Here is a 22,588-nt window from a genome sequence, read left to right as displayed (position 1 = left end):
ATTAAATAATTGAATTGTGTTAGCTTGCATGCTAGCAATTTAAATGAACTACTAAATGAAAATGATGTCCCCTGATTATTAGCAATTAACATATACTATAGATACACAGCAAAGCAGCCAGACTGCTCTTGTCTGTACCTTTAACTCTTACATACTCACTTATGTCAGTTATTTTCAATACATCAAATAAGGAAATAAACACGGTATGATAACCGTTCATTTTAACGGTTACATTTTTGTATGTATTGATATATATATGTATATATGATGTTTGATGTATATCATAAGAACAATCATGCAGGGTTGTGTTTGCAGACCAGAAACATAAGGCCCTTATATATTTTAGTTATCAGCACTGTGGAATAAGTATTATGTTGAGACTTAAACCTAAAATATTTTAAAACCACTGAAGTCCGAGTCGCGTTTAATCAGCTGCACTCAAGAACAATTGTAAATCATTATGAAGGGGTTTTAATGACATAATACTTGAAATCTATTGACCCTCTCTTTGACCCCTGATGTCTTTCCAATGTGTGACGGAAACAGACGTACCTAATGAGTTTATTTGACCTTTGATGACCTCCTGAAGTTAAGTCAGGAGGGAATGCACTTTGTGTCATTAGGGCAAGGCAGGCTAAAGTGGTGCCGTGGTGTCTTTTGACAAAGTGGACTTGCTCCTAATGGGCCTCTTTTGTTTGTGCTTCTCTCACTAGGTGTACCTCATCAACGTCACTTACTCCGACTCCACTTCCCATGTCATCTACAGGAGATACAGCAAATTCTTTGACCTGCAGGTATGTTGTACTGGTAAATCAACCGAATACTTCTACTGTCCCTTAATACACGAGTAGCATAAAAATAAAACGTTCAATGTTTGTGAAAAGGGGCCTGGATATGTCTTCATATTAAACTCTGTGAAGTCAGTTTGACCTTTTGGTCACGTCTTTCTGTTCAGCTGCTGGGAGTCGCCAGCTTAGTGAAAGGTCTCATTTAAGACTCCTGGAGCCGGCCTGGAAAAAGGGAAATAGGGGGAAATCCAGTCAGCAGATGCAGGAAGTGAACATGACCTCAGTCAGAATACTACATGGTGCAAAGCTGTGCATCTGGATCTTTTAGCGATCCAGTAGCCTCCATTGAAATTTCCACATTTCCCAAAAGTGATTTAGGTTCACATTTTTAACCCCACAGGCCTGAATTGTCTATATGTTGCTTGTTTGTTAGAAAGATATACATCTAAGTAGGTTAAGCAACAGTGTGAAGGGTTTAAACCTTTAGAAACCTTATCAAGCTGTTTTTTTGTAAAAGACTGTCTCTGGATCTTTTCTGATAACGCTCTCTGCCAGGCTGCACTCTCCAGCGCTGTGGCTCTGGTGGGCTGGCTGCATTGGAGGCAGCAGAGGAAACCCTTTGTTCTCTGGTCTCTTGCTAATAGCCAGGAAAATTCTGCCCTGGTCTGTTTGATGGAAACAGAGCTCCTCTCCCGTCTCTGTAAACATTAGTTTTGTCCACGGATCCCTGCTGCTGAGGTGTGTTTGTCTGGGCAGGGTAATCTGAAGAGCAACAGTCTCCAGCTGTCAATACAAAATGGATAAAGATAGTGTGTTTTATTTCTTCCTTACATGAACATAGTCATATAGGTGAAAGATGAAGTGTTTGGAGTGAAGCACACTTGATTTTGCAGACAATCTAGGATAAGTGTTTCATTGAGCAGGTGTAAAAAACAACAAACAGGTGCTTAAAGAAATTCCACCATTATAAAAAAATCACAAACTGTTTAATCTAGCTATTTGCAGAAGGAGGAAAGTGTTTAAGAAGGGCAGTGGCATGAAAGGATTGGGTTCCTGAACAGTTTTGGAGACAGGAAGATTCTTCCACATGGAAGTTTAGTTAACTGCCCTATTTAACTGCTGCATGTCTACAATAGTGCTAAGTCTACCTACAGTCTCTCTTCTCTACTGCCTCCATTAAAATATTTGTCTTTTCTCCAGGCAGAAATTGAGCTTGTGCTTGTGTGTTTGCCAACTGACACCTACATCTTTCCCCAGCACTGCACAACTCTCTGTATTCGCAACACAATTGCGTGTTTTATGTTTGCGAGAAGCTGACAGAGAAAAAAACTGCAATTGACAGTCTTTGCCTGACAAATGTGACCATGATCTCATCAGAGAACCATTAATTCAGAATTCAGAAAAAGCCAAATAAGGTCACAGAACAAGGAACGCCTTTTAAGCAGTGGCCAATCGTTCATATTGAGTCCAACATCAGCAAGCACTGTACAGCTGGTCATGTAAAATCGCTCGTCAACAACAGGCTGCTTTGTTGTTTGTCATTTAAAGACGAGGTCTCCACTTTCGTTGCAATATGGATGTCCAAAAGTGCACTCTCTGCTATTGTTTCAAACCTCCCTAGTGCACTAAACAAAACTCAAAACTGTTCCTCTGGGAAGCAATTATCATAAATTATTAGGATCTCCTTTTTACCTGAATCCTTCTCTTTGTCTTTTCTGCTGACCCGAAGTGTAGTTTTTATAATTCATGTGCAGAGTTAAGCACATTGATTCCTTGTTTTAAAGACAGTTGTTTTCATGCCGAATAATGCTGAGCCTGAATTCCACCAAAATTTGTTTTTTGGTGTCGAAGGGAAAATGTTTTTGACCCACATGTTTGACGTGAGCAGATTTGGTCAGTGTGTCAAACTGAGTTTACCGTCAGAGAGTAGGGAGTGAGGTCTCCCCTCCTCCACACCCTTCAACCACAGCAGACAGAGCACATGGGTCACAGCATTCCTTAGGGAGATTATGGAGTGTGCAAGCTGGCCTGGTTTCTTTTTGGACAAAAACTTCTCCAAAATCCCTTAGTCGTCATTATTTTTGGATTGAGGATTTGGACCAGGGTCAGCTCTACTCTTTCTGCATTATAATTTGTCTGGCCTACATTCTTGACACACAATGGAACTTAAACAAGGTTTTCTTTCTTGAAAAACTTTTGTCAAACCTGGACTTCTTTGCAGGCCTTTGAGAGAAGACAAACTAATGGCTCAGAATAGTCTGAAGTTAAGATTATTAATGATTACTCAGCAATTTAGATTTTCACTCTTTGCCTACAGGATAATATTGTGGGAGTTTTTTCAATGCAGCAGAACCAGAGATATTATCTTGTTTATTCTATTCTTTCTTCTTCCTTGTGAAAACACGATGCCTACATTACCCACGATTCAACTCAACCGCTGACAGTTTGGTCTGGATTTGAGTGTTGGTTCAAATGGCCGAGAGATGAGGAACTCATGCCTTTCTAACTAGTCACCACCATTTTCCTGTTAAAACTTGCTGAAGGAAGTGATGTCGCCTGAGGCAATTTTTTTCAGATTGTTTACCTACTCAAACCTTCCTCCACAACCCCCCTCTGAACAGTTTCTTTGTCTGCTGCACAGTGCAATGTCTCAGTGTCTGTTCCTCCCTCATTCCTGTGGGTGCAATGATGCTTCTATGGGTATTATCATAGTGTACAGAGTTCCTCCCATCGCCATAAATCATGTCCATATTTCCATAATACCAAAATAGAGATGGTTGAATGTTTATTACACTTAACTTCGGGCATTTATTCACAGCACTGATTAACAAGTCAGAATCAGAATCTGCTTTATTGGCCAAGTATGCATGCACATACAAGGAATTTGATTCTTTTTTTTTTGCACCCCTGTCAATGCACTTACACAGAAATGGAAATAACAGCTAGGGACAAGGACAACAAAGCTGGACAGAAAAGCACCAATTATCCACGATGACATGGGCGCAGGAAGTACATCCTCTGATGGGCCTTTTCCCCTGATGGTGTCTATGTTAGAAATCCACTTGAGCTACTTGGAGATGGGAGAAACCCCCAAAACTTGAAGGTTTTCACAGCAGACACAGTGTTGCTCAGTATGGTGATGTGGGTCAGTGTAGAGGCGCCTCCCCCTGGAGTCCACTGTTATCTCCACCGTTTTAAGGGCGCTCCGCTCCTGGTTGTTCTGTCCGCACTGGAGGGCCAGCTGTTCAACCTCCCGTCTGTATGCAGACTCAACACCGGCCCGGATGAGGCAGATGAAGTCTGTAAGAAGAGACTGAGAAACATCATTACATCATAGCACCTGTTGCTACATGGTTCATTTTCCCGGTGGGAACACTTGGCTGCCACATTAGTGTATGACACTGTGAAAAATCTGAATCCTCCTTATTGCATTTGCAAGAATCCACCGTGCCTAGTTTGACAGTTTGATTGGAGTACATGAGCTTCATGAGCAGTGATCGACAGCTGTGTTAGAGACTCCTCGGCACTGATTGGTGGTTTTCCTTTGGGTGCAGTGTATTGTTCATGTCAAATGGAGCAATAAAAGGAGGCAGAGACATTTTATTTTTATAGTTTTATCTGTCTGGTGTACATTATAGAGTAAATAGAGCAACTCAGGGCCAAGTCACTGAAATGTGAGAAATGTTTTCCCTCCAAGTTGTCCGGCTGTTGCCATAGAAACGACTTTCACACCTGTCCTATAGAGCGGGGAGTGTATCAATGCAGGTCCCCCAGGGGGTGATGCCATTAATGCCTCTGTATGAGACGCCTCGTTCTCACCTTACACACAGCTGGGAGGCTGATATACATGCAGTATGATGTGTCAGACAAACAATAGTTGTCCGTAAGGACACATTTAAATGGGTTGAACATAAAGAACAGCTCGGGATAACCACACCTGCACACAAACACGTAACGATAAGATTTCTGGTCTTATTAGATTTTCATGTTCCTCAAACAAGTACAAGGCAATGAGAACATTTCACAGTTAGAGTTTTAACTTCTAAAAATCCCAGTATTTCCCACTTCAAAAGAAACCATTTCTTGTTAGCTGCCTTTATTTTGGAGGAGGGGGGAGACGCCATGCCCTGGGGGAAATTAAGGGATTTAGCAAAGGCAGCAGATGGGTTCAAGAAAGGGAAAAACCACAAGAAGAGAAACCAAACCACCATTACTTTAAAAGACCTACAAACAGCTCCTGCAGGCCCAGACATAGTGGATCCCATTTCCCTCCCCAAGCTTGGTTCTGTTTGTCCACCTGGTCCTTTTTGGCTCGGTTTTGGACCAAGATTAGTCTCCCGGTCTCCTCCTCCTAGTTCAGTGTGCTTTAGCCTGACGATCACAGTCTTTGCTGCTAACTAGAGCACATCTGGAACAAAGCAAAGCAGAACGAACAAAGGTGGGGTTGCATCTGGATTTTGAGCTGACTGTTACTGTAGGATGCTCTCATACGCATGAGAGCATCCTACAGTAATGTATGGTATTGTAATGTATGGTATTGTTATTTATTCAAAGAGGAAACCAGAAGCTGTTGTCTGTGATACAGACAGATACTTGCACATTGGCAATGCATGTTTTTTTACAGCACTCAACAAAACAACCTCATACATCATTCACAGCACGGCACACTTTCTTTTGTACACATGGGACAGAAACAGACATGTATGTGTAATACGAGTAGATACATGCTGAGACAGTTACAAACGGCTAACATAGAAGGCATTCATTTTAATTTGTCGTCATCATAAGACTTGACACAGCATGAATTGTATCTATTTCACCAGGCGTGGCAACAGCGCTGATAAAGACCCCTTTACAGCCGAATAATAATGTAAAATTTTCATTCCTTTAATATCAATAATCATATCGTAATTGCAATATCAGTCAAATAATGGCAATTTTTTTTCCAAAATTGTTACAGCCCTAGATGGGTGTGGTCCAAGCAACGCTGCAGAAGTAGGGGTGAAGGAACTTTACGCCCAAATTTGGCGTCATGGCTGGTGTGATGGTCTCTTGTTTCTGTCTGTTTCACCCGATATCTCTCAAAAGATAGCTCCTGTAAATGGGTCCGATGTATCAAGTGTCAACATCAAAGTGTTCTCTCATCTGACGGCGTTTTATGCTCCTTAAGCGGAACTTTTTTTCCTTTCCTCCGATAATTGTGGGTGACGTAACCTTGTCCACTGCTCCAGAGATAAAAGTGAAACTGTTAAGTAGGTTCACGACACAGTGGCTTTTCAGACGAATTTAATTTACACCCCTCTTTGAACTCTGTATGATGTATCGTGACAAAAGGGTCGACTGTTCCTGTTTGCAACCCCTTTTCTGTTTCTACTTTCATCTCAGTTTCCTCCACTTTGTCTGATCAACTGATCAAAAACTCATGTTTGTGTCACTCTTTACTTTCTTCCTCACTGTTGCAGATGCGGATACTCGACAAATTCCCAATCGAGGGAGGACAGAAGGACCCCAAAAAGAGGATTATTCCTTTTTTGCCAGGTGATAAACACACTGCATAATAGCAGGCACAGCACTCTGATATCACTGTTGCATCAATTTTAGATTTATTCAAGAAACTGCAGTACTCAAGCACCTTATAAGTACAAGCAAAAAAAAAGGCCTTCAGACATTTTAGCACACTTACATACTCTACCAAATTGCAATGAATTGTTGACAACAGTATACATTAAAGGAGCTGTATTTATTTATCAATACAGCAGAAAAAACACTATTTGTGGAATAATTTCTACCCAAGCAGAGAAGTGAGATTGTGTGAGAGTAAACACTGTTACTTTAGTTTGCACTGTTAGCACTGTTAGCACCGATAGCCGTCCACATTATGAGAACCGTTGGAAGGCAATTAAAATGCTCCCAATCTTGGATCTTGCACCTTAATAATTTAAGGAAAATGAATTCCACGCACCTGGGTGTAAGGCCATGAAAATAGCAAAGAAAACAACCCTGCCTTCAAAAAGCTTGTTTGCCGATTGTTATGCATGCAGCATTGGTGTGGTTTCCACTTAAAACATTCTGAACTGACGGAAGATCCAAAATATGATGCTGGCATGGATTGTGCAGTCATTAGATTTCTATTGTTTGATTAACTGCTGTACTCCACCCAAGCTAAATCCGTTTGTGGTCTTCCATGGAAGTAGGAGGCTAGCATAGAGGCATTTGTCTAATGTAATAAATGAATCGTGGGCCAGAGCAGAGGAGAGCAGTGAAGAGGTCCTTTGTTAGACAAGCCGTGCTATTCAAGCCTAAACAGCCAAACACTGGGTGAACTGTATTCCCTTGCAATCAGCAAACAGCATCGTAACTTAATGTTTAGTGCTCCTTGTGTATTTATATGACATAGCAGTCAGTCTCCTAAGAGTTGCTGCCATCAATTTATGGGTCAGAAGACCCTTTGGAGTTCTTCTGTTCTGTATTTTTAAACATTTAAAACATGTATTCAATGTATGCTACTTTTTCTTTAGTATGACATATCAAATGAAGGGAGACACCAACTTCTTACAGCTGGACTTTAGGCTGACATCATTTGAATTGATTATTGGGGTCAAGCTACAGCGTCTGTATGTAAACATCACATCTCCCAAAAGGCTCTACTAAAAGCTGGTGTTTTAAAAATGTTTATTCATGTGTAAAATAAACATCCAGCATTTCAATACAACAAATTAATATATATACATATCCACAAACAAACATAAATACATATATTTACAAATGCACATACATACACAGTAGGGACAATAGTTAGACATTTATAATTGTATAACAAATAGCAGGCCTTTTTTTAAGTACGTTTGGTCATCTTAAATTTGATTGTTTTATATTTCATGTGTTTGGAGTTGTATGTTCAACTGACAGTGCTCTGTTTTCCCTCAGGTAAAGTCTTGTTTCGCCGGAGTCACATACGAGACGTGGCTGTCAGAAGGCTGAAGCACCTTGATAATTACTGCAAAGTAAGAGAAAGGCTGTATGTCTCTTAATGCCCTATTTAGTATCACATTGTCTGCTGTTCAAACGACAAACCTTCACGGAAAGTAAATATTCACTACTTATGTTTGGTTAACATGTTGGTTGTAAGATAAATGTAATCCATGTCAACGCTCTACACCCTGAACATTTTCCAGTGTTTTTAAGGCACGTCTCAACATTTATCTCCCCCACCAGCCTCAACAGGAAAGCAAAGGCCCTCTCTGCGCTGGTCATTTCCTGTCACCAATGTAAATAGGCAGCCTATAAAGGAAACAAGGGAAATGGGGGCACACAGGGGTAAGACAGAATCCTAAGAATAAGAATGAGTCAGCAGACCTAAAGTGTAGTAGTGAGTGCAGATGGCTGCCTGACCCTCTTATATTCATTGAGTTGGAGAAAGGAATGTGGGGCAAGTGCGTTGCCAAGTGTGGCAGCAGTTTTCACTTAGAGGAACAAAGCAGGATTTGCTGCGAAAGCAAGAAGCTTAAAGATCTCTTTTTACTATTTTTCTTTCACGGGTCTCTTCTCTGATTCAGGTGCAGTGGGCTGAAGTATCTCATTTTGAAAGCTGAGACAGACGCTTGTCATACAATATCACCGCTGTGTATTTTCCTTTGTTTAAACCCTCCCTCTGGCCTCAGAGCCTTCTTCCTTCCCCTCCACATCTCCGCCTGGCCTTCCCATCTGACTGTACAATGACTCAGTGTTATAAACCGGTTACTCATTGCCATTCAAACCAAAACTTCAGCACTTTTAACAATACCTGCAATCTTTTAAATATGTGTTTTTTGTCGCAACTAGAAAGCTTTCTTCCTCCCTTCTTGCCCACAGGCTCTGATGAAGCTTCCCTCCCCCATTTCTCAAAGTGAGGAGGTCCTTAAGTTCTTTGAGACCAATTCAGAGGACCTCAACCCTCCCACAGAGTGAGTAACTATGACTGCATACTTCATTGATAATAAGCTATCATTGACCGTTCAATGAGCTGTTAAATACCAAACATTGCCCTTTGGCGGGTTGTAAACACTGGTTTCATTGTTGTTCAGCAGCTGGGCCAGCACTGACCCATCTTGATCCAGAGAATTTGCTGTGTCTCAGGGATGATTAATGGATGCTGCTTGAGAGGCACTGTGTTTTATTAATAAAGATTTCTGGGAGGTGACACCCGATCCCTAAAATAAGTGCAGCTGAGGTCAAGTCTCAGCACAGATAAGACTCTCATGCTAGTCATTTGTCATACTCACTTCAAAGTCAGAGTGGGAGTAATTACAGAGTGGCTGCTAGATTTCTTTCAGTTGAAATTCTATTCTTTCCTTTCAGTTTATGCACAATTGAAGTATGGCTGTGATAGTATTTTTCACAAATTTAAACTCTTTTTGTTTTTGTTTTTTAACACTTCCGAACACACTCTAGGAGAAAAATGTGGTAACCTCTTAAGTGGTTTCTCCACCGCCAACAGGCCCACCACCTCTAACCCCAACTGCCCATTCATGTTAATCCCACTTCAAAGCAAGATCCTCCTCCAGTCTTGGAGGATCTCAACTTAAATTGAGATGTTGAGGTCTGAAAGCCATGCCACCCAAGTGCTCAGTTCATTCCTGAGGATCTGGACGACTTCAAAATGACTTTTATTCGTGTTTTTTCCCCCACAAATTCGCAATATCACAAAAAAATTGTAGTCTTGTGATGCCATAAAATTACAATGTGCGAGTTACCGTGAAGAAAAATAGATTGTCACTGTTAAACTGTTTACCAGCAAAAAGTTGAATCAATAAGGTCGATCACATTTTTGGCAAAATAAGGGAATACATTTTTGGGAAATAATTTGTAAACAGCATAAAGAAAAAGAGCTTTTCTGCTCATGTTATAATGATCAATTCCTTGTTTAGCTGTCCCAGTCACTAAAAAAAAAAACATGACTACTACAGGCTGTAAAAAGAAACTAAACTTGTATCCAATCAATCCAATATGTCTCTATTACAATTACTCTGATTAATAATGAGGCAATTAATACTGGTAACATTGTGTCCATCATGAAACACAATTCATGACATTTTACTGGTATTTCTGCCACTATGAGCAGAAGTTAGATAATGTTGTTTGTCAAGCCCTCACCCGCTACTGCTATCTAGTGGTCAACAGATGTCACAGCACGGATTGAATTCGATAAATGGACGTGATGTTGATCCATCACAAGAGGGAGCCATGGAATAAGCTGGCAGAATTGTAAACTGTTTCTCTTGACTTTTGATTGATGACAGACAGTATCACATTGCACTGATACGAGGCAGAGGTTGTGTGTGTTAATGCCGTTGCACAAAATTGATACGACTGAGTTGTTGTTCGTAATCATTGGCAAAAAAACCACGTTTTGCATTATTTTAATGTTTGATTGGCCTTTTTAAGATTTATACTGATACATAGATTAAATAGTTATATGGCTTTGTGAACTTTACATGGAAGATACTTCAACTAAACAGCTTTTGCTCATGTGGAAAGATTTTTTTTAATGTCTTCATCAGTATCAACAAACATCAGTATCAAAAGGAGATAACTAAATATTTCTCCAACACCTGGTTGTCTACTTTTGAAATGCTAAAATAATTTAGACCTTTGTTGCAGACGGTGGTTTTTAAATGTTTTTGATGTAAAATGATGGTTAGTTCCAGTCACATGTATGCGGTCGCATAGTAGTGAACTGTAAATCCAAATAATGATTTATTCTCTTAGGGTTGTTTCAGAGGCCTAAAGGCTGAAAGCTTTTGAATATTTTTCAAGAAAAGGGATTTTTTTAAGAAACTTGGTGACAAATTAAGGATAATAGTCAGACTACATTTGAATAATAGCAACACGTCTTTCAATTCTTACAAATCATCTCACATCCCGGGTTCCTGTTTGGCAACTCAAATCACTGTGAAGAAGAGCACATGCAGAAATATTTAATTATAGAGTTAGTGGCCAGATTAAATTACTTACAGTATTAAGTTTCAGTCATCAGTCATTTTTTCATGGTGGTTTTACTGTTATCTAGATTTTAAACTGTGCATTTGAGTTGTTTGCAACAAGCTAAGGTCATTTTCACCTTGTTATGCTGATATATTATGTGCCGTCAGTCCCAGCCCATGTATTGCTTGTTCACTGATGAATAGATTTTGTTGCAATGTGACTTTGTAGCTCATACTTTGTATTATATTTTAGAGTGGTAAAAGTAAGTCACACTATCAGTCCCCATGGGGAAATTTGTCCTCTGCATTTGATCCATCTTAACTATTTACAGTGTGCAACCTTAGCGTAGCGCCTGGAGACCATCTGCAGATCTGAAGCCAGCAACTTGGTCAAGGGCAAAGGCATAATTATGAATAATACCAGTAAACAAATGCACATATCCATCATCTCCATTTTTAGATAAAATATTACTCTTCATACAGTCAAATCTCAGGTTAAAGCATACCATCTATTCATCCGTTTATGTTTTGCTGACATTTTGATGGTAGGCCTCTTTCATTACACTGAAGGTTGGTTGGTTTGTTCAGTTGTACTGTAGTCTAACAGACTTAAGCGTTACAAATATGTTGAGACTTGGGAGTTTGAGCACATGGGACCCAGCGGGGACTATACTGCACTTTGAAAATCAAAGTTGAAGATCTCGACCAACAGAGGAAAATGTATCTCTCCAGAAAAAAAAGAAAGAAAATGATCAGTACTTCCTGGACGGTACTTCCTGTGTATACTTCCAGTCAATTTAAGGCGGCATGCAAGAGCATTTTTGTTTCCTCATCCTAAATCTCTCTTACTGTTTTCTTTGAGGTTTGATCATACGAGAGAATCTGATTCACCAAACTCTCTTGATTTCAGAAATTTAGCTTAATCATTAATTTCAGCCTGTCTAGTGCTGCCTGCTCATGAAGAGTAACTGCAACATGATCAAACCCAATGCTAACCCTTACTTTGGGAACCAAAAAAGATCCCTACTAGAGATGACAAGTCTTGACAATAAGGCAAACTTACTTGATTATTCCAAAGTCCGATATTATTTCTACCCAAACTTTACCAAAAACCAAGTCTTAACCCTAAAATGTAATGATTTATTTTGTGGCAACCTGCTTTTTTTTCTCCAAATTGGAGAAAAGTCCCCACATTGTTTCACACCATTACTCAATTGTGCATCTTAATTTACATGATAGACTAAAAACGTCGTTTTAAAGTCTTCCATGCGTGTATCACCATAAGGGAAGTTATCAGAGGTCGATGTGAGGTCAAACTAACGTTCCTTTAGACTGATCACTAGAATCATGACCAATTTGCATGATTTCATTTCTTAAGTACACCCAAATACACCTACTACACCCTCTCTGTGTGCAAATCAGACCTCTGCTCATAATCATAAGAATTCCCTGGTCAATGACGTCGACCTTTTGACCCTAGAGCTCCTGCAGAGGTTAATCTTAGGTCAGGCAGGAGTGTCTGTGTAATGTATACACGAAGCAGGGCAGACACTTCAGTCCGTTGACTTGGCTGAGAAATGTGAGCAAAGGACTGATGTCTCACACATTCCATTTCTAATAGGCCCACCTACAAAGAGTGAGCTGCAGTTATGTGCAAACAGATGGTTATTCTCAACTCAAGCTTCGGATGGACTCTTGTGGGCTCTGATTTTTAATGACGTGTTCAGCCCATGCATCTCCTGGCATGGGTGTGTACGCAATGAAACCAAAACCGTGTAGACTATCTCCCTACTTCTTTGACTATCTATAAATTAACTAAAGGTTAAAATGTACCGCTAAAATCATCGGCGCAAAGTCTTAAACATGTAATTTAGTTTGGACTTATATTTGCTCTCCTTAGCTTTCCTTAATTTATTAGATTTTGCTGGTGATAGGAGGAAAAAAGGTTCAGGGCCAGAGTTGTGGGCTCAGCCTCCTCCTGGGAAGAATATTATTCCAGCTCTGCGCTAAGGGTCACTAGCTAGCAGGGCAGGTCTAGCATCCACTTTATCCCCATCATTTCTCCCCAACCCTCTAAAGTATAGTGCTTCCCTCAGTTTCATCTCCACCCTACCAGATTTGGACAAAAGAAACGCTTCATGAAATACTTCGGATATGTTTAACATGCGTTACAATTCATGAAATTCAATGAATAGCATCTGAAGCCATTACCGTAAACATACTATAATTTATTCCCAAGCTTTCATAAAGAAATCACAGAGCTTGCTTTTCCGTCCTGAAAGCGTATGTGCGGTGTGCGTTGTTTTAGTTTAACACATATTTGGTTTTTATCTGATCTGCTAAAGTTGAGAGTTTAAAGTCGTCTCATTGATACTATGGGCATCCTCTGCTTAGACTATGCTTGTTTTTTTAATAAACTACAAACTTATTTATGTTGGCTCAGCATGAATATTTAAGATAACGAGGTTATGAAATTCATTTCCACAGTATGAACATTACTTGAAGATCCAATATAAACTATTTTTACTGTGTCATAATCAAATTTAATTTGTTGTTTTATTTCAAAATTGAGTAAGTGATGAAGCTGAACTGAGCTGTAAGCTATTACATGAGTGATTGGAAAAAATCTCATAACTTGTTCATGCATCTGGAAACAGTGAAGCCTTTTGCCAAAAATTACTTTATCTTAAGTAACAGAGGAATACAGTTATTGGTTGAAAAAAAAGTTTGGATTAAGCAAGAAGTGTTGCTTAGCTTGAACAAATATAATCATTTTCATGATGCTGGCCAGACACTGACTTACATTTTCAAGTTGTTTTACATGTTTTGTTACTGTCCTCAATAGCAAACAGCTTCAGGAATATTTCTGAAATTCCAATATAGTTAAAATTAAATTTTTTGTAGTTACCTGGAATCAATGCAACACAGAGAGTCGATTAACAAGCTGTAACCTGGCAAATGTTGGACAAGGTTTATCAAAACATTTACTCATATCCATAACTGGCCATGTCTCCAGTCCTGCTGCTGGCCTCTTCAGAGAGCCAGGTGTCTGTTCCCATCTGCGTTAAACCTCAACTTCTCCTTGGTGTGCTCTCTCTCTGCAGCTCAGTTAATTAAACGAGGACATGCAGTCGGCCAACAAGCTACAAAACCCACTCACAGATTTTGTAATATTGGCCTGTTTTCAAATGTTTCTGCATTTCTATTGTATAACAAATTCTTATCAAACAGGATTAGGTAATTATGTGAATGACTCACTTATCACTTATGTAAGTGCATCAGAGTAAATGAAGCATGAGCAGTTAAAATTGAACTGGCAACACATGCTTATGAACGGATTTAAATGTGTAAATCCTTTGTTCTTTGTATCCATTGCTTGTTTTGCTTTTTTCCCCCCTTTAATTGACTAATTTCTGTCAAACTAAAATTATAGCTAAATATTTTCTCTGCCTGAATAGATCCAACAACTGTGAGGTTGAGAACAGGTTTAGAGTTATGCAAATAACATGTTCCAGTCTAAATGATAATAAACCGAAACCAAAAGGAGGAGCACAAAGACGTGTACAGTAAATGCGCACACAGACAGTTGGTGATAAACTGATGAGTATGAAAGCACAGAGCGGGTTCATTGACACTAGTGCTCATCCTTTCAGTGTTTTGTTACAGTCCAGGCTTTGGAACGGAAAGGCGCTCTCACATCTAAACATGAATGGGACTTATCAATGGGATATGATACTGTTGTCAACTAAATAAATGCTGCTCTGTTAACCATAGCCAGCTGCATCTCCTTCATATCCACCAAGTCTGCCTTTCGAAAAAAAAAACATACTTGCACAGCAGTATATATCATTATATTATCATATATAGCTCTGATTTGTTTTGTTACTGTCCTTGACACACTTACTGTAGTCGTCCGCACACACCCGTATGTTGTATCCCGCCCCCGTCTCCCTCCCTCTGGTAGTGGGTTCAAGTTCTGCATGCATTCTCAACAAGGGTTTGGCTGGTACTTGTGTGCCAACTGCATTCAGATGGTCCCAGGCAGAGATTCCGTTGTAACCAGTCATTGGATTGATCAAGTCTTTTTAATGCTCTGACCTCTCTTTCAAACACTCTCATACTGACCATGCTCCTCTGGTGTTGCTTCCTTTGCAGAGACTGCGGAGGCTCCGGCAAACGTAAATCAGGTAAGAATCTGAATTAATTTTACCCTGATTGGTCAGTATAATCCATGTTACGGTTATTTGATGCTCCATCTATTTGTATTGTGTCTTCATTGTATTCACTACTTACTTGATTGATATTATGATTTTGACTACAAGTTTGAAAATTAAAACTATCTGAGACACATCTGTAGTCTGCTCCTCATCTCTGATTGAGGCTAGAGCCTTTAGGCTACATTAGCCGCTGCTAGCATAACTCACCCAAATTTCCAGCAGTCACGTTGCATTGTGGGTAATGTACCAGGTTTTTCTCACCTGGTTTTGACAAGGAAGAAGAATGTTTGGAATAGAGCTGCCACAATTACTCGGTTAATCGATGAGTCGATCAACAGCAAATTAATCAGCAACTAATTTGATAATCAGTTATTTTTAAGCAAAAATGTCAAATATTTTTTGCTTCAGCTTCTGAAATGAAAGGATTTGCTGAGATTTGTTATCACATATGACAGTTAATTGGAAATATTGTTTCATAAATCAAGAAAATAATCTGCAGATTATTTGATCATCAAAATGATTGCTAGTTGCAGCCCTATAGTTTAGAATAAAAAAGATGACATCTCTGGTTCTGCGAGATTATTTTGCTTCTTTTTTCATTATCAATATTATAGGACCGAATATGATAATGTCTGTTAAGTTCTTTTTCAAGAGTACATGGTCTTGAAAAACACACAACCTGCCAAAACACTTCTGTAACGTAATGAAATAGTTAAGAAAACAGTGTTAGGTTGGAGAGACCACCTGTTTGCGCCTCTGTAAGTTTGCTCTGCCAGGGTTGGCTGTTGGCTTCATGTTTGTATGTGAGAGAGAGCAAGGAAGACATAAAGACTGAGTGACTCAGCTGAGCAGGGGGATACAGGCGTAGGAGGCAGCAGGAAAGGCATGAGAGGGGTTTAGTGAACAGCTGTGCAAGTGTTGTGTATTTCTGTGTGCATGCAGTCTTGAAATACCCACATGCATTACTAAATTACACACTAGCCGTGCAATCAGATGCAAAATTGCTGTGGCCTTCCTTCCTGCAATCTGCCACAGTTATGTATGACATAGCTGGGCAATGAAAGTCTCTGTAAATGACCTGTAAGTTCATTTTTCTGCGGGCGATGCAAAAGCTGTGGCAGAGTTGCCACCAAACGAAATAAGACCCCAAACCTAATTTCATTATATGTTCCATGGTATTGAGGCTTTACGTAACACGGAATTCCAGCTACATAGCGACATGGAAAAAATTGTCTTATTTCAGCTGTGTGTGTGTGTGTGTGTGTGTGTTTGTGTGTGTGTCGCGTAACCTACATTTGGTCTGTGCAAGATGTTAGATTGGTTTCCAGTTATATTCATATCTGCTGCATGGAAAGTTTGTCATATAGTGCCTGACGTTAGCATGCACCGTTTTAGCTGTTTTATTCTTTATGGTTTTGTTTGATAGTAAATATGTTATTTGCTCTGTCGTTTCTAAGATGCACATGCATTTATGCTTACATTAAATCATTCGATGGGATCAAGTTGACCAGCGGAAACAACAATAACACACTTAATGTCTGGTGCGCATAATGATTTACTATTCACAGTCAACATGGAGCACGTACTGTACAATCCCTGCATACTTGATCTCTAAACCTTCACTATAGTCCCTGAGCTGGACATTAGCGGTTAACACAGCTGAAAGATTGATCTCTCTCTTTTTAGAGCAGGACAGCAGATAAAATGCAGCGAATCTGTGGTGATTTTGTGCTGTAGCTGCAGCTTATGGTTTCCATAATTACATGGTGCAGGTCTCCCATAAGAGTTTACTGAGTCCCTGCCCCTTAACAGGAGAATGTAGCCCTTCACCACAAAACAGCTAGCGGTTAAAAGTTTGACTAGCAGCACTGTTTACCTGGCAAGCAGAAGAAATGAGATGAATGTCTTAGGTTGACACACTCCCTGTTCCCATTATCTTCTTTGCTGTCATGACAATATTGGCAACATCATAATTGTTTTTCCTTTTATGTCTCGCTCTTCTGAAATTTCCCTCGGGAAGAATACAGTCCTATCTTATCTCACTTCTCATTGTCTTTGATATTCCTCAATAGTGCTTTTCTTTTTTATAGGAGTGATAGGTGATGGAGATGAGAAAAAAAGGGAATTAAAAAGGGAATAGTGTTATATACTAAGGGGTTTTATCTCTCATATGTTTTTTCAGTAAGATTCTGGACTTCCCACAGTATGAAGTTGAAGCACTCTGCATTATTGAGCCAGGCCACTATCTGCATAAGTTTCAAAGAAAGACATATTATCTCCTGTCTAACACATAATGGACTTGGCAGGATTGACTGCCCATACCGGGCTTGTCGGTATAAATCACTGTCAGATAACTAGGACTGATGTAAATACATGCTGCCATAACCAAACCCTAAAGGAAACGTCTTTCAACAAGATACCACGGTGATGAAATACATAATACTTTATCCACACATGGGAGAGAAAGACCAGGGGAAAGGTTTCATAGGTAAAAGAAAACAATCTGAATCGAATTAGCTCCGATTTTAGGATTAACTCTTTCTTACTCTGAGGGTTATTGAGGCTCAGATGATTCTGATCCTCTTTAAATCGTCAGTGATAATCCTATTCAAAAAGAAAATGAAATGAGCAGAAGACAGTTAGAAATTGAACCGGAGAGAAAAAGAAACGGAGCGTTCAGGGGTGTAGTGCATGTGAAAAGCTGCTGGAGAGGAGAGGAGGTTTACGTGGCAAGTGGAAACCATTTCAGTGTTGCGCACGGACTGAGGGAGTGTGTTTATGTGTGCAGACTTGCTGTCTTTATTTGAGCTGCGGGTCTCTGGGGGCCTGTAGGGGGTGTGTGTGTGTGTGTATGTGTGCATGAGGTCGTGTCTGTGTGGGGGTTTAGATACTGTATGTGGCTATACGCATGCTTGTTGGGAGGAAAAGGGTTAATGTGTTCATATGTAAGATGGTGGGGTGGGTCAAGAGGTCTGTGTTTGTTTGTATTTGCAGATGGATAAGATTTTAAACTGGAAGAGGAAATCATTAAGGCAAATGAGTACTTCCATATCACATTAACAACGGTACACTGGTTCAGCAGCTTCTTTCTCAATGAACAGCCCCCAATCTTCTAGGTCCATGGACAATGATTCTCACTGTAGCCCAAAAAACAACAACCGAGATTTAATCAAATCTTACACTTTTTAAAATATAATACTATTTTTCATAGATATTGCTGTTAATTTTATGGATACAGCTGAAACATCCATGTAAAGATGTTTTTCTCCCCCTGAAGTTACAACTTAACTCTGTTGGGTCGAAGCTCCGCCCCCGCCAGCAGAGAGCAGATCCAATACAGGCCTCTCTGTTTCTGATAAGTGACCATTTGTCACAGTGGACTCCAACCCTGGAGGCAGCACTTAAGCTTTTTGCTCAAAACACCACATTCAAGCCAGAAAATGTTCTGCAATAAAAAAGATCAGACATGTTTGTTTATTTAAGTATCTGTAATTTTTTTATATTGCCAGTCATAGATATACGTTATGTTGTTTTTCATGTTTGCTTTGGCTGCACATTCTAGTTGTTAAGTCTTAAAGGCATCAGATTTTCTCCTGGAATACATAATGAATTGGAGGATTGGATTTAATTCCCACATACTTTATTGGCAGTTTTCCTCTGATTACAGACTTCTGGGAAAACATCTTTATCCGCAATATCCAGGGTCATAGTAACTACAAAAGATACAGGTACCCTGTGAAGTTTCTTACCTCTAGTAGATCTGTAGAGGGATGTTTTTAAGAGTGTGTCCCCATTTTATACACAAAACTAACTGTAACATTTGTGTTTGTGCATAAAGACGCATATGTGTGCCGGTTACAGTTGGTGGATGCAAAATGTAAACAATGTAGGTTTCATATTTTTCCAAACCCCGGCTATATTTGAAAATGCTCTTTTTGTCTAATGCAACTTCTGTAGTACGTTTTCTTTTGACTTTTATGATATACATTTTTTTTATCCAAACCTAAAACACTCAGCAGATGAGGTGAACGTGATTAAGACATTCAACAGTTTTTAGAAGCCTTGTGGAGTCTGTCTTACTGTAGGATGATTTTGCTGAAGGTTTCTGTACCATTTGTTTGTGGTCTGCCCCTTCTCCCTCAAGGCCACATACTGATTCAATGACATGAGTACATCTGTGCTACATTGAACAGCAGTTCTGTGTCCTTTTCCAATCCAACTGCACATCTGCTGCTGAGGAGCCAAACAAAAGCATTGCACTTTGCCAAATTGTACTGCTCTGAACCCAGATCTGCTCTCATAAAGTTACCCCAGAGTTCAAAATTTGGCACTAAGACATAAAGGCCAGTGCCAACTATGCTATCATCTGAAAGTGCTTGATCCTGAAAAATCTCTCACGAAGAAAAAGTTCCTTGGTTTAAATGGGTAGACTAGACTCCCTGGTTTCCTCCTCTTGGTGATGAACTATTGCAGAGTTTTCTAACTGTCATCATCTTTGGAGGGAGCTGATGATGGGTGAGTCGGGGTGGGGGTGGGGGTTGGATGGAGTTAGGACGCCAGGGAGTTCAAGGGTGGGAGCAGGAAGCACATGTATAAATCTGAGCGAGGAGAGATATAAACACAGAGAGTGGCTAATAGGGCTATCTGATGGAGGCCAAGAAGGAAATACTTTTCTTTTCAGAGCTCATGAATAATTAGATCTACACTGTGCATACACAGTGTATGAAACACATTAACACAACCAGAAGTTCACACAAACACCATAAAAGTTCCCAACCTTTTTTTTTTATCAGTCGTACCCCCACAGCCCTATCAGATGAACTCAAATGCCCCTTCGTCAACAGCATCCATCATGTTCCAAATATGTTTACTTGAATAAAGTAAGCTTAGTTTTACAGTATTTGTATCATACAATTGAATTGTCAATGTAAAATTTGTTTTGTGTTAAGCTTGTATTTGTACAACTATCACTTGGAATTGCAGACTATGGACTTTTTAAACTTTTATCTATTGCTTGTATCCACGCAGTGCAACCATTTAGCCATTACTTTGATCTATTCGAACCGTTGCTCATTTTTTTTGCACTTTTTAGGGATATATACTGTATTCATTTTTGATGAAATCGTAATTTAAATTTTTTCACATTAGGTGAGCTACTCACAATGTTTCCACATACGCCCTGGCAACTGTAGTGATAATCCTGGTTTGAAATCACTGCTCTATATCACTGAATAATATGAAATCACCTTATTTCAGGGAGTGACTTATTGAAGTATCATTACTTTTCCGGGCTAATGCATTTAACTGTAACCTTGAATTGAACACAGTAATTTATGTAGCTCATTTTATACCATTTACTTTATAGCTCTCTTTACACAGTTCATTTGAAATTAGACCTTTCCTGTCCAAGACTATTTCTTCTCATGTTTTACTCACACATGTTCTTCTTGTTCTGGCTCTGTCTTCTTGCTGTTGCAAAACATTTAATTTCCTGCATGAGGCTGAAATATTAGCTTTTGTTTTTCAGGCATATTGACTTTGCAGAGAAGGTCTTTACTCACTCAGGTCTCAGATTTACAGTTCTCTCACAGCAGTAGTTAATCGTGTGTAGTAGAAACCTCCATTCACATCATTTGACATAGATTATGGTTTTATGAGATCATGACCCGCTGAGTTTTATGTCCATCTGTCTTGAAATTATATTGTTGACGAGTTTGTGTGTGTGTGTGTGTGTGTGTGTGTGTGTGTGTGTGTGTGTGTGTGTGTGTGTGTGTGTGTGTGTGTGTGTGTGTGTGTGTGTGTGTGTGTGTGTGTGTGTGTGTGTGTGTTTGTTTTATAAGACAATGTCCAGGATAGCACATTTATTTGAAAAAGGGTTCCCAATAAGTCCTTATTTTATTTCAATTTAGCGTTATTTGATCTATGAGTTGAAACAAACCACTCAACCGCACGTTTCCGAGATGGTGTCAAAACAAATATTTTCTGCAATTAAGGTACTTGCTGTCATATTATACTTTGAAGAGCAAGAAGGCAGTACCCCGTAATTTGAATAATATGTTTTTTACAGTGTTTCTGCACTCAACTTTGCGGTTTAGACAAAACATCTTGCACAAATAACGTGAAGCTACATAAACCACAGCCCAACCACAGTAATCCAGTGTCAGACTCTTTGGCAGTTTTAGCATTTGAGATGTTAATGGTGCCGAGTTCATCTTCATAAGTTATGAGCTCCTTGACATTTAAATTTTGTTCCCAACTTGACTTCAAAATATTATCAGTAGAGAAAATATTCAGTGTGAAGGATTGTCGCCAGGTCAGCTCTTTGGAGAAATGAAAGCTTAATCCAAGTTGCCTCATTTATTTCTTATCTAAGCCTCTTCCCATCATCTATTGGACTGAATTATTCATATTTTACATTCTCACCATATTTTCTGTTTACCACATTTTGAAAAACTGTCTTTTTTCTTCTTTTTCTGACACTATTTTGCTTGAAATATTTGTTGTTCCAAGAGCCAACATATTAATTTTACAATACCCTAACTGACGGAGATTAGTTATAGCGGCATGTGACCTAAATGGAGATTGCGATCACTGCTGTGGTTGTAGATCCTTTACTGTAATTCAAACACACCATAAAAGTACATTGTGTATCTAGCAGCGTTATTAGTGTAAACAGATATAATCTAAAGTGTGCAGACAGTAGCTCCCTTTCTGTCTGGAGCTTTGAATTCAGTGTTCAGCCGAAGCTCTTGTTAATGTGTGAACTCAATGTCAGCTGTGGTTTTGTCTGGATTCCAGCTGACTCTTGTTAGATCTGCTTTAGGTCATTCAGCTATGCTTGTTTTAAGGATTCTTCACGATTAAGGCTTCAGTCGGGCTCAGTTGATGCAGCCTTACTCATGTGGTGCAAACATTTTTGTAGATGTTTGTCATGTTTAGCGAGGCCTTTTATACTTGGTTACAAATAAAATCCCATGTTTCTGTCTTTACCAAGGCATCCTTGTAGTTAGTTAGAGTGACCAAACTCAGATTTTTTAGTGGACATGACCAAGTTATGAAAGCACGCACCAACTGTGAAAAAAACACATTCGCTGCTGGTGTTTAGATGGTTAACTCCGTGAAGTACAGAAAGGAAGATTTCCATTGGCTGGGTTGCACGCTGTAGTGAGAGCTCTAGTGTTTCATTGAGTCAGAGGGCCATCCCTCTGAGCACAGCTCCAGCCCCTTCATCTGGTTCTATTTAAGGCCTCTTGTGCCGACTCTTATGATTGGCGTTCACAACCCCCTACTCTTCCTCCAGCTCCAGCCCCAACTGAAGAGAAGGAGGCTTTTAAGCAGATGGTTTATTTTCCAGGGGAAACCATTTCTTTCTCCCACTCTACTGTCCTGTCCTCAGCTGGCTTTAGCTCACTTTTCTATCACTTCTAAAGCTACTTCTTCTTCCTCACTGCTGCTCCTCTTTCCGCTGTGTTAATATGCTTACCGGTATCTACTGACCAGGGCCCAGCTTTGTTGGACAACCAGGATGAGGCCATTTCAGTAACACAGAATGGATTTTCTGCACTTGACTGCTTGATCCTTCACTTTTTGGAGGAAGATACTTTTCCTAGACTTTCAGCAT

The 22,588-nt window shown here is 39.6% G+C and overlaps 1 protein-coding gene across 1 annotated transcript in view; it reads left to right on the top strand.

The window, feature by feature from the left end:
• LOC129092054 (SH3 and PX domain-containing protein 2A-like) overlaps window positions 1-22,588 on the top strand; it is a 51,488-nt gene that overhangs the window by 9,107 nt on the left and 19,793 nt on the right. Inside the window, exons 2-6 of the mRNA XM_054599824.1 lie at window positions 714-794; window positions 6,251-6,326; window positions 7,716-7,792; window positions 8,640-8,731; window positions 14,906-14,937. Of these exons, the coding sequence (XP_054455799.1) occupies window positions 714-794; window positions 6,251-6,326; window positions 7,716-7,792; window positions 8,640-8,731; window positions 14,906-14,937 (358 nt within the window). The remainder of the gene's footprint in view (window positions 1-713; window positions 795-6,250; window positions 6,327-7,715; window positions 7,793-8,639; window positions 8,732-14,905; window positions 14,938-22,588) is intronic.

This window comes from Anoplopoma fimbria, chromosome 6, assembly GCF_027596085.1.
Source record: "Anoplopoma fimbria isolate UVic2021 breed Golden Eagle Sablefish chromosome 6, Afim_UVic_2022, whole genome shotgun sequence".
Classification (NCBI taxonomy): Eukaryota; Metazoa; Chordata; class Actinopteri; order Perciformes; family Anoplopomatidae; genus Anoplopoma; species Anoplopoma fimbria.
The sequence above is the reverse complement of the archived record's forward strand: the minus strand, read 5'-3'. Positions and strand labels throughout refer to the sequence as shown.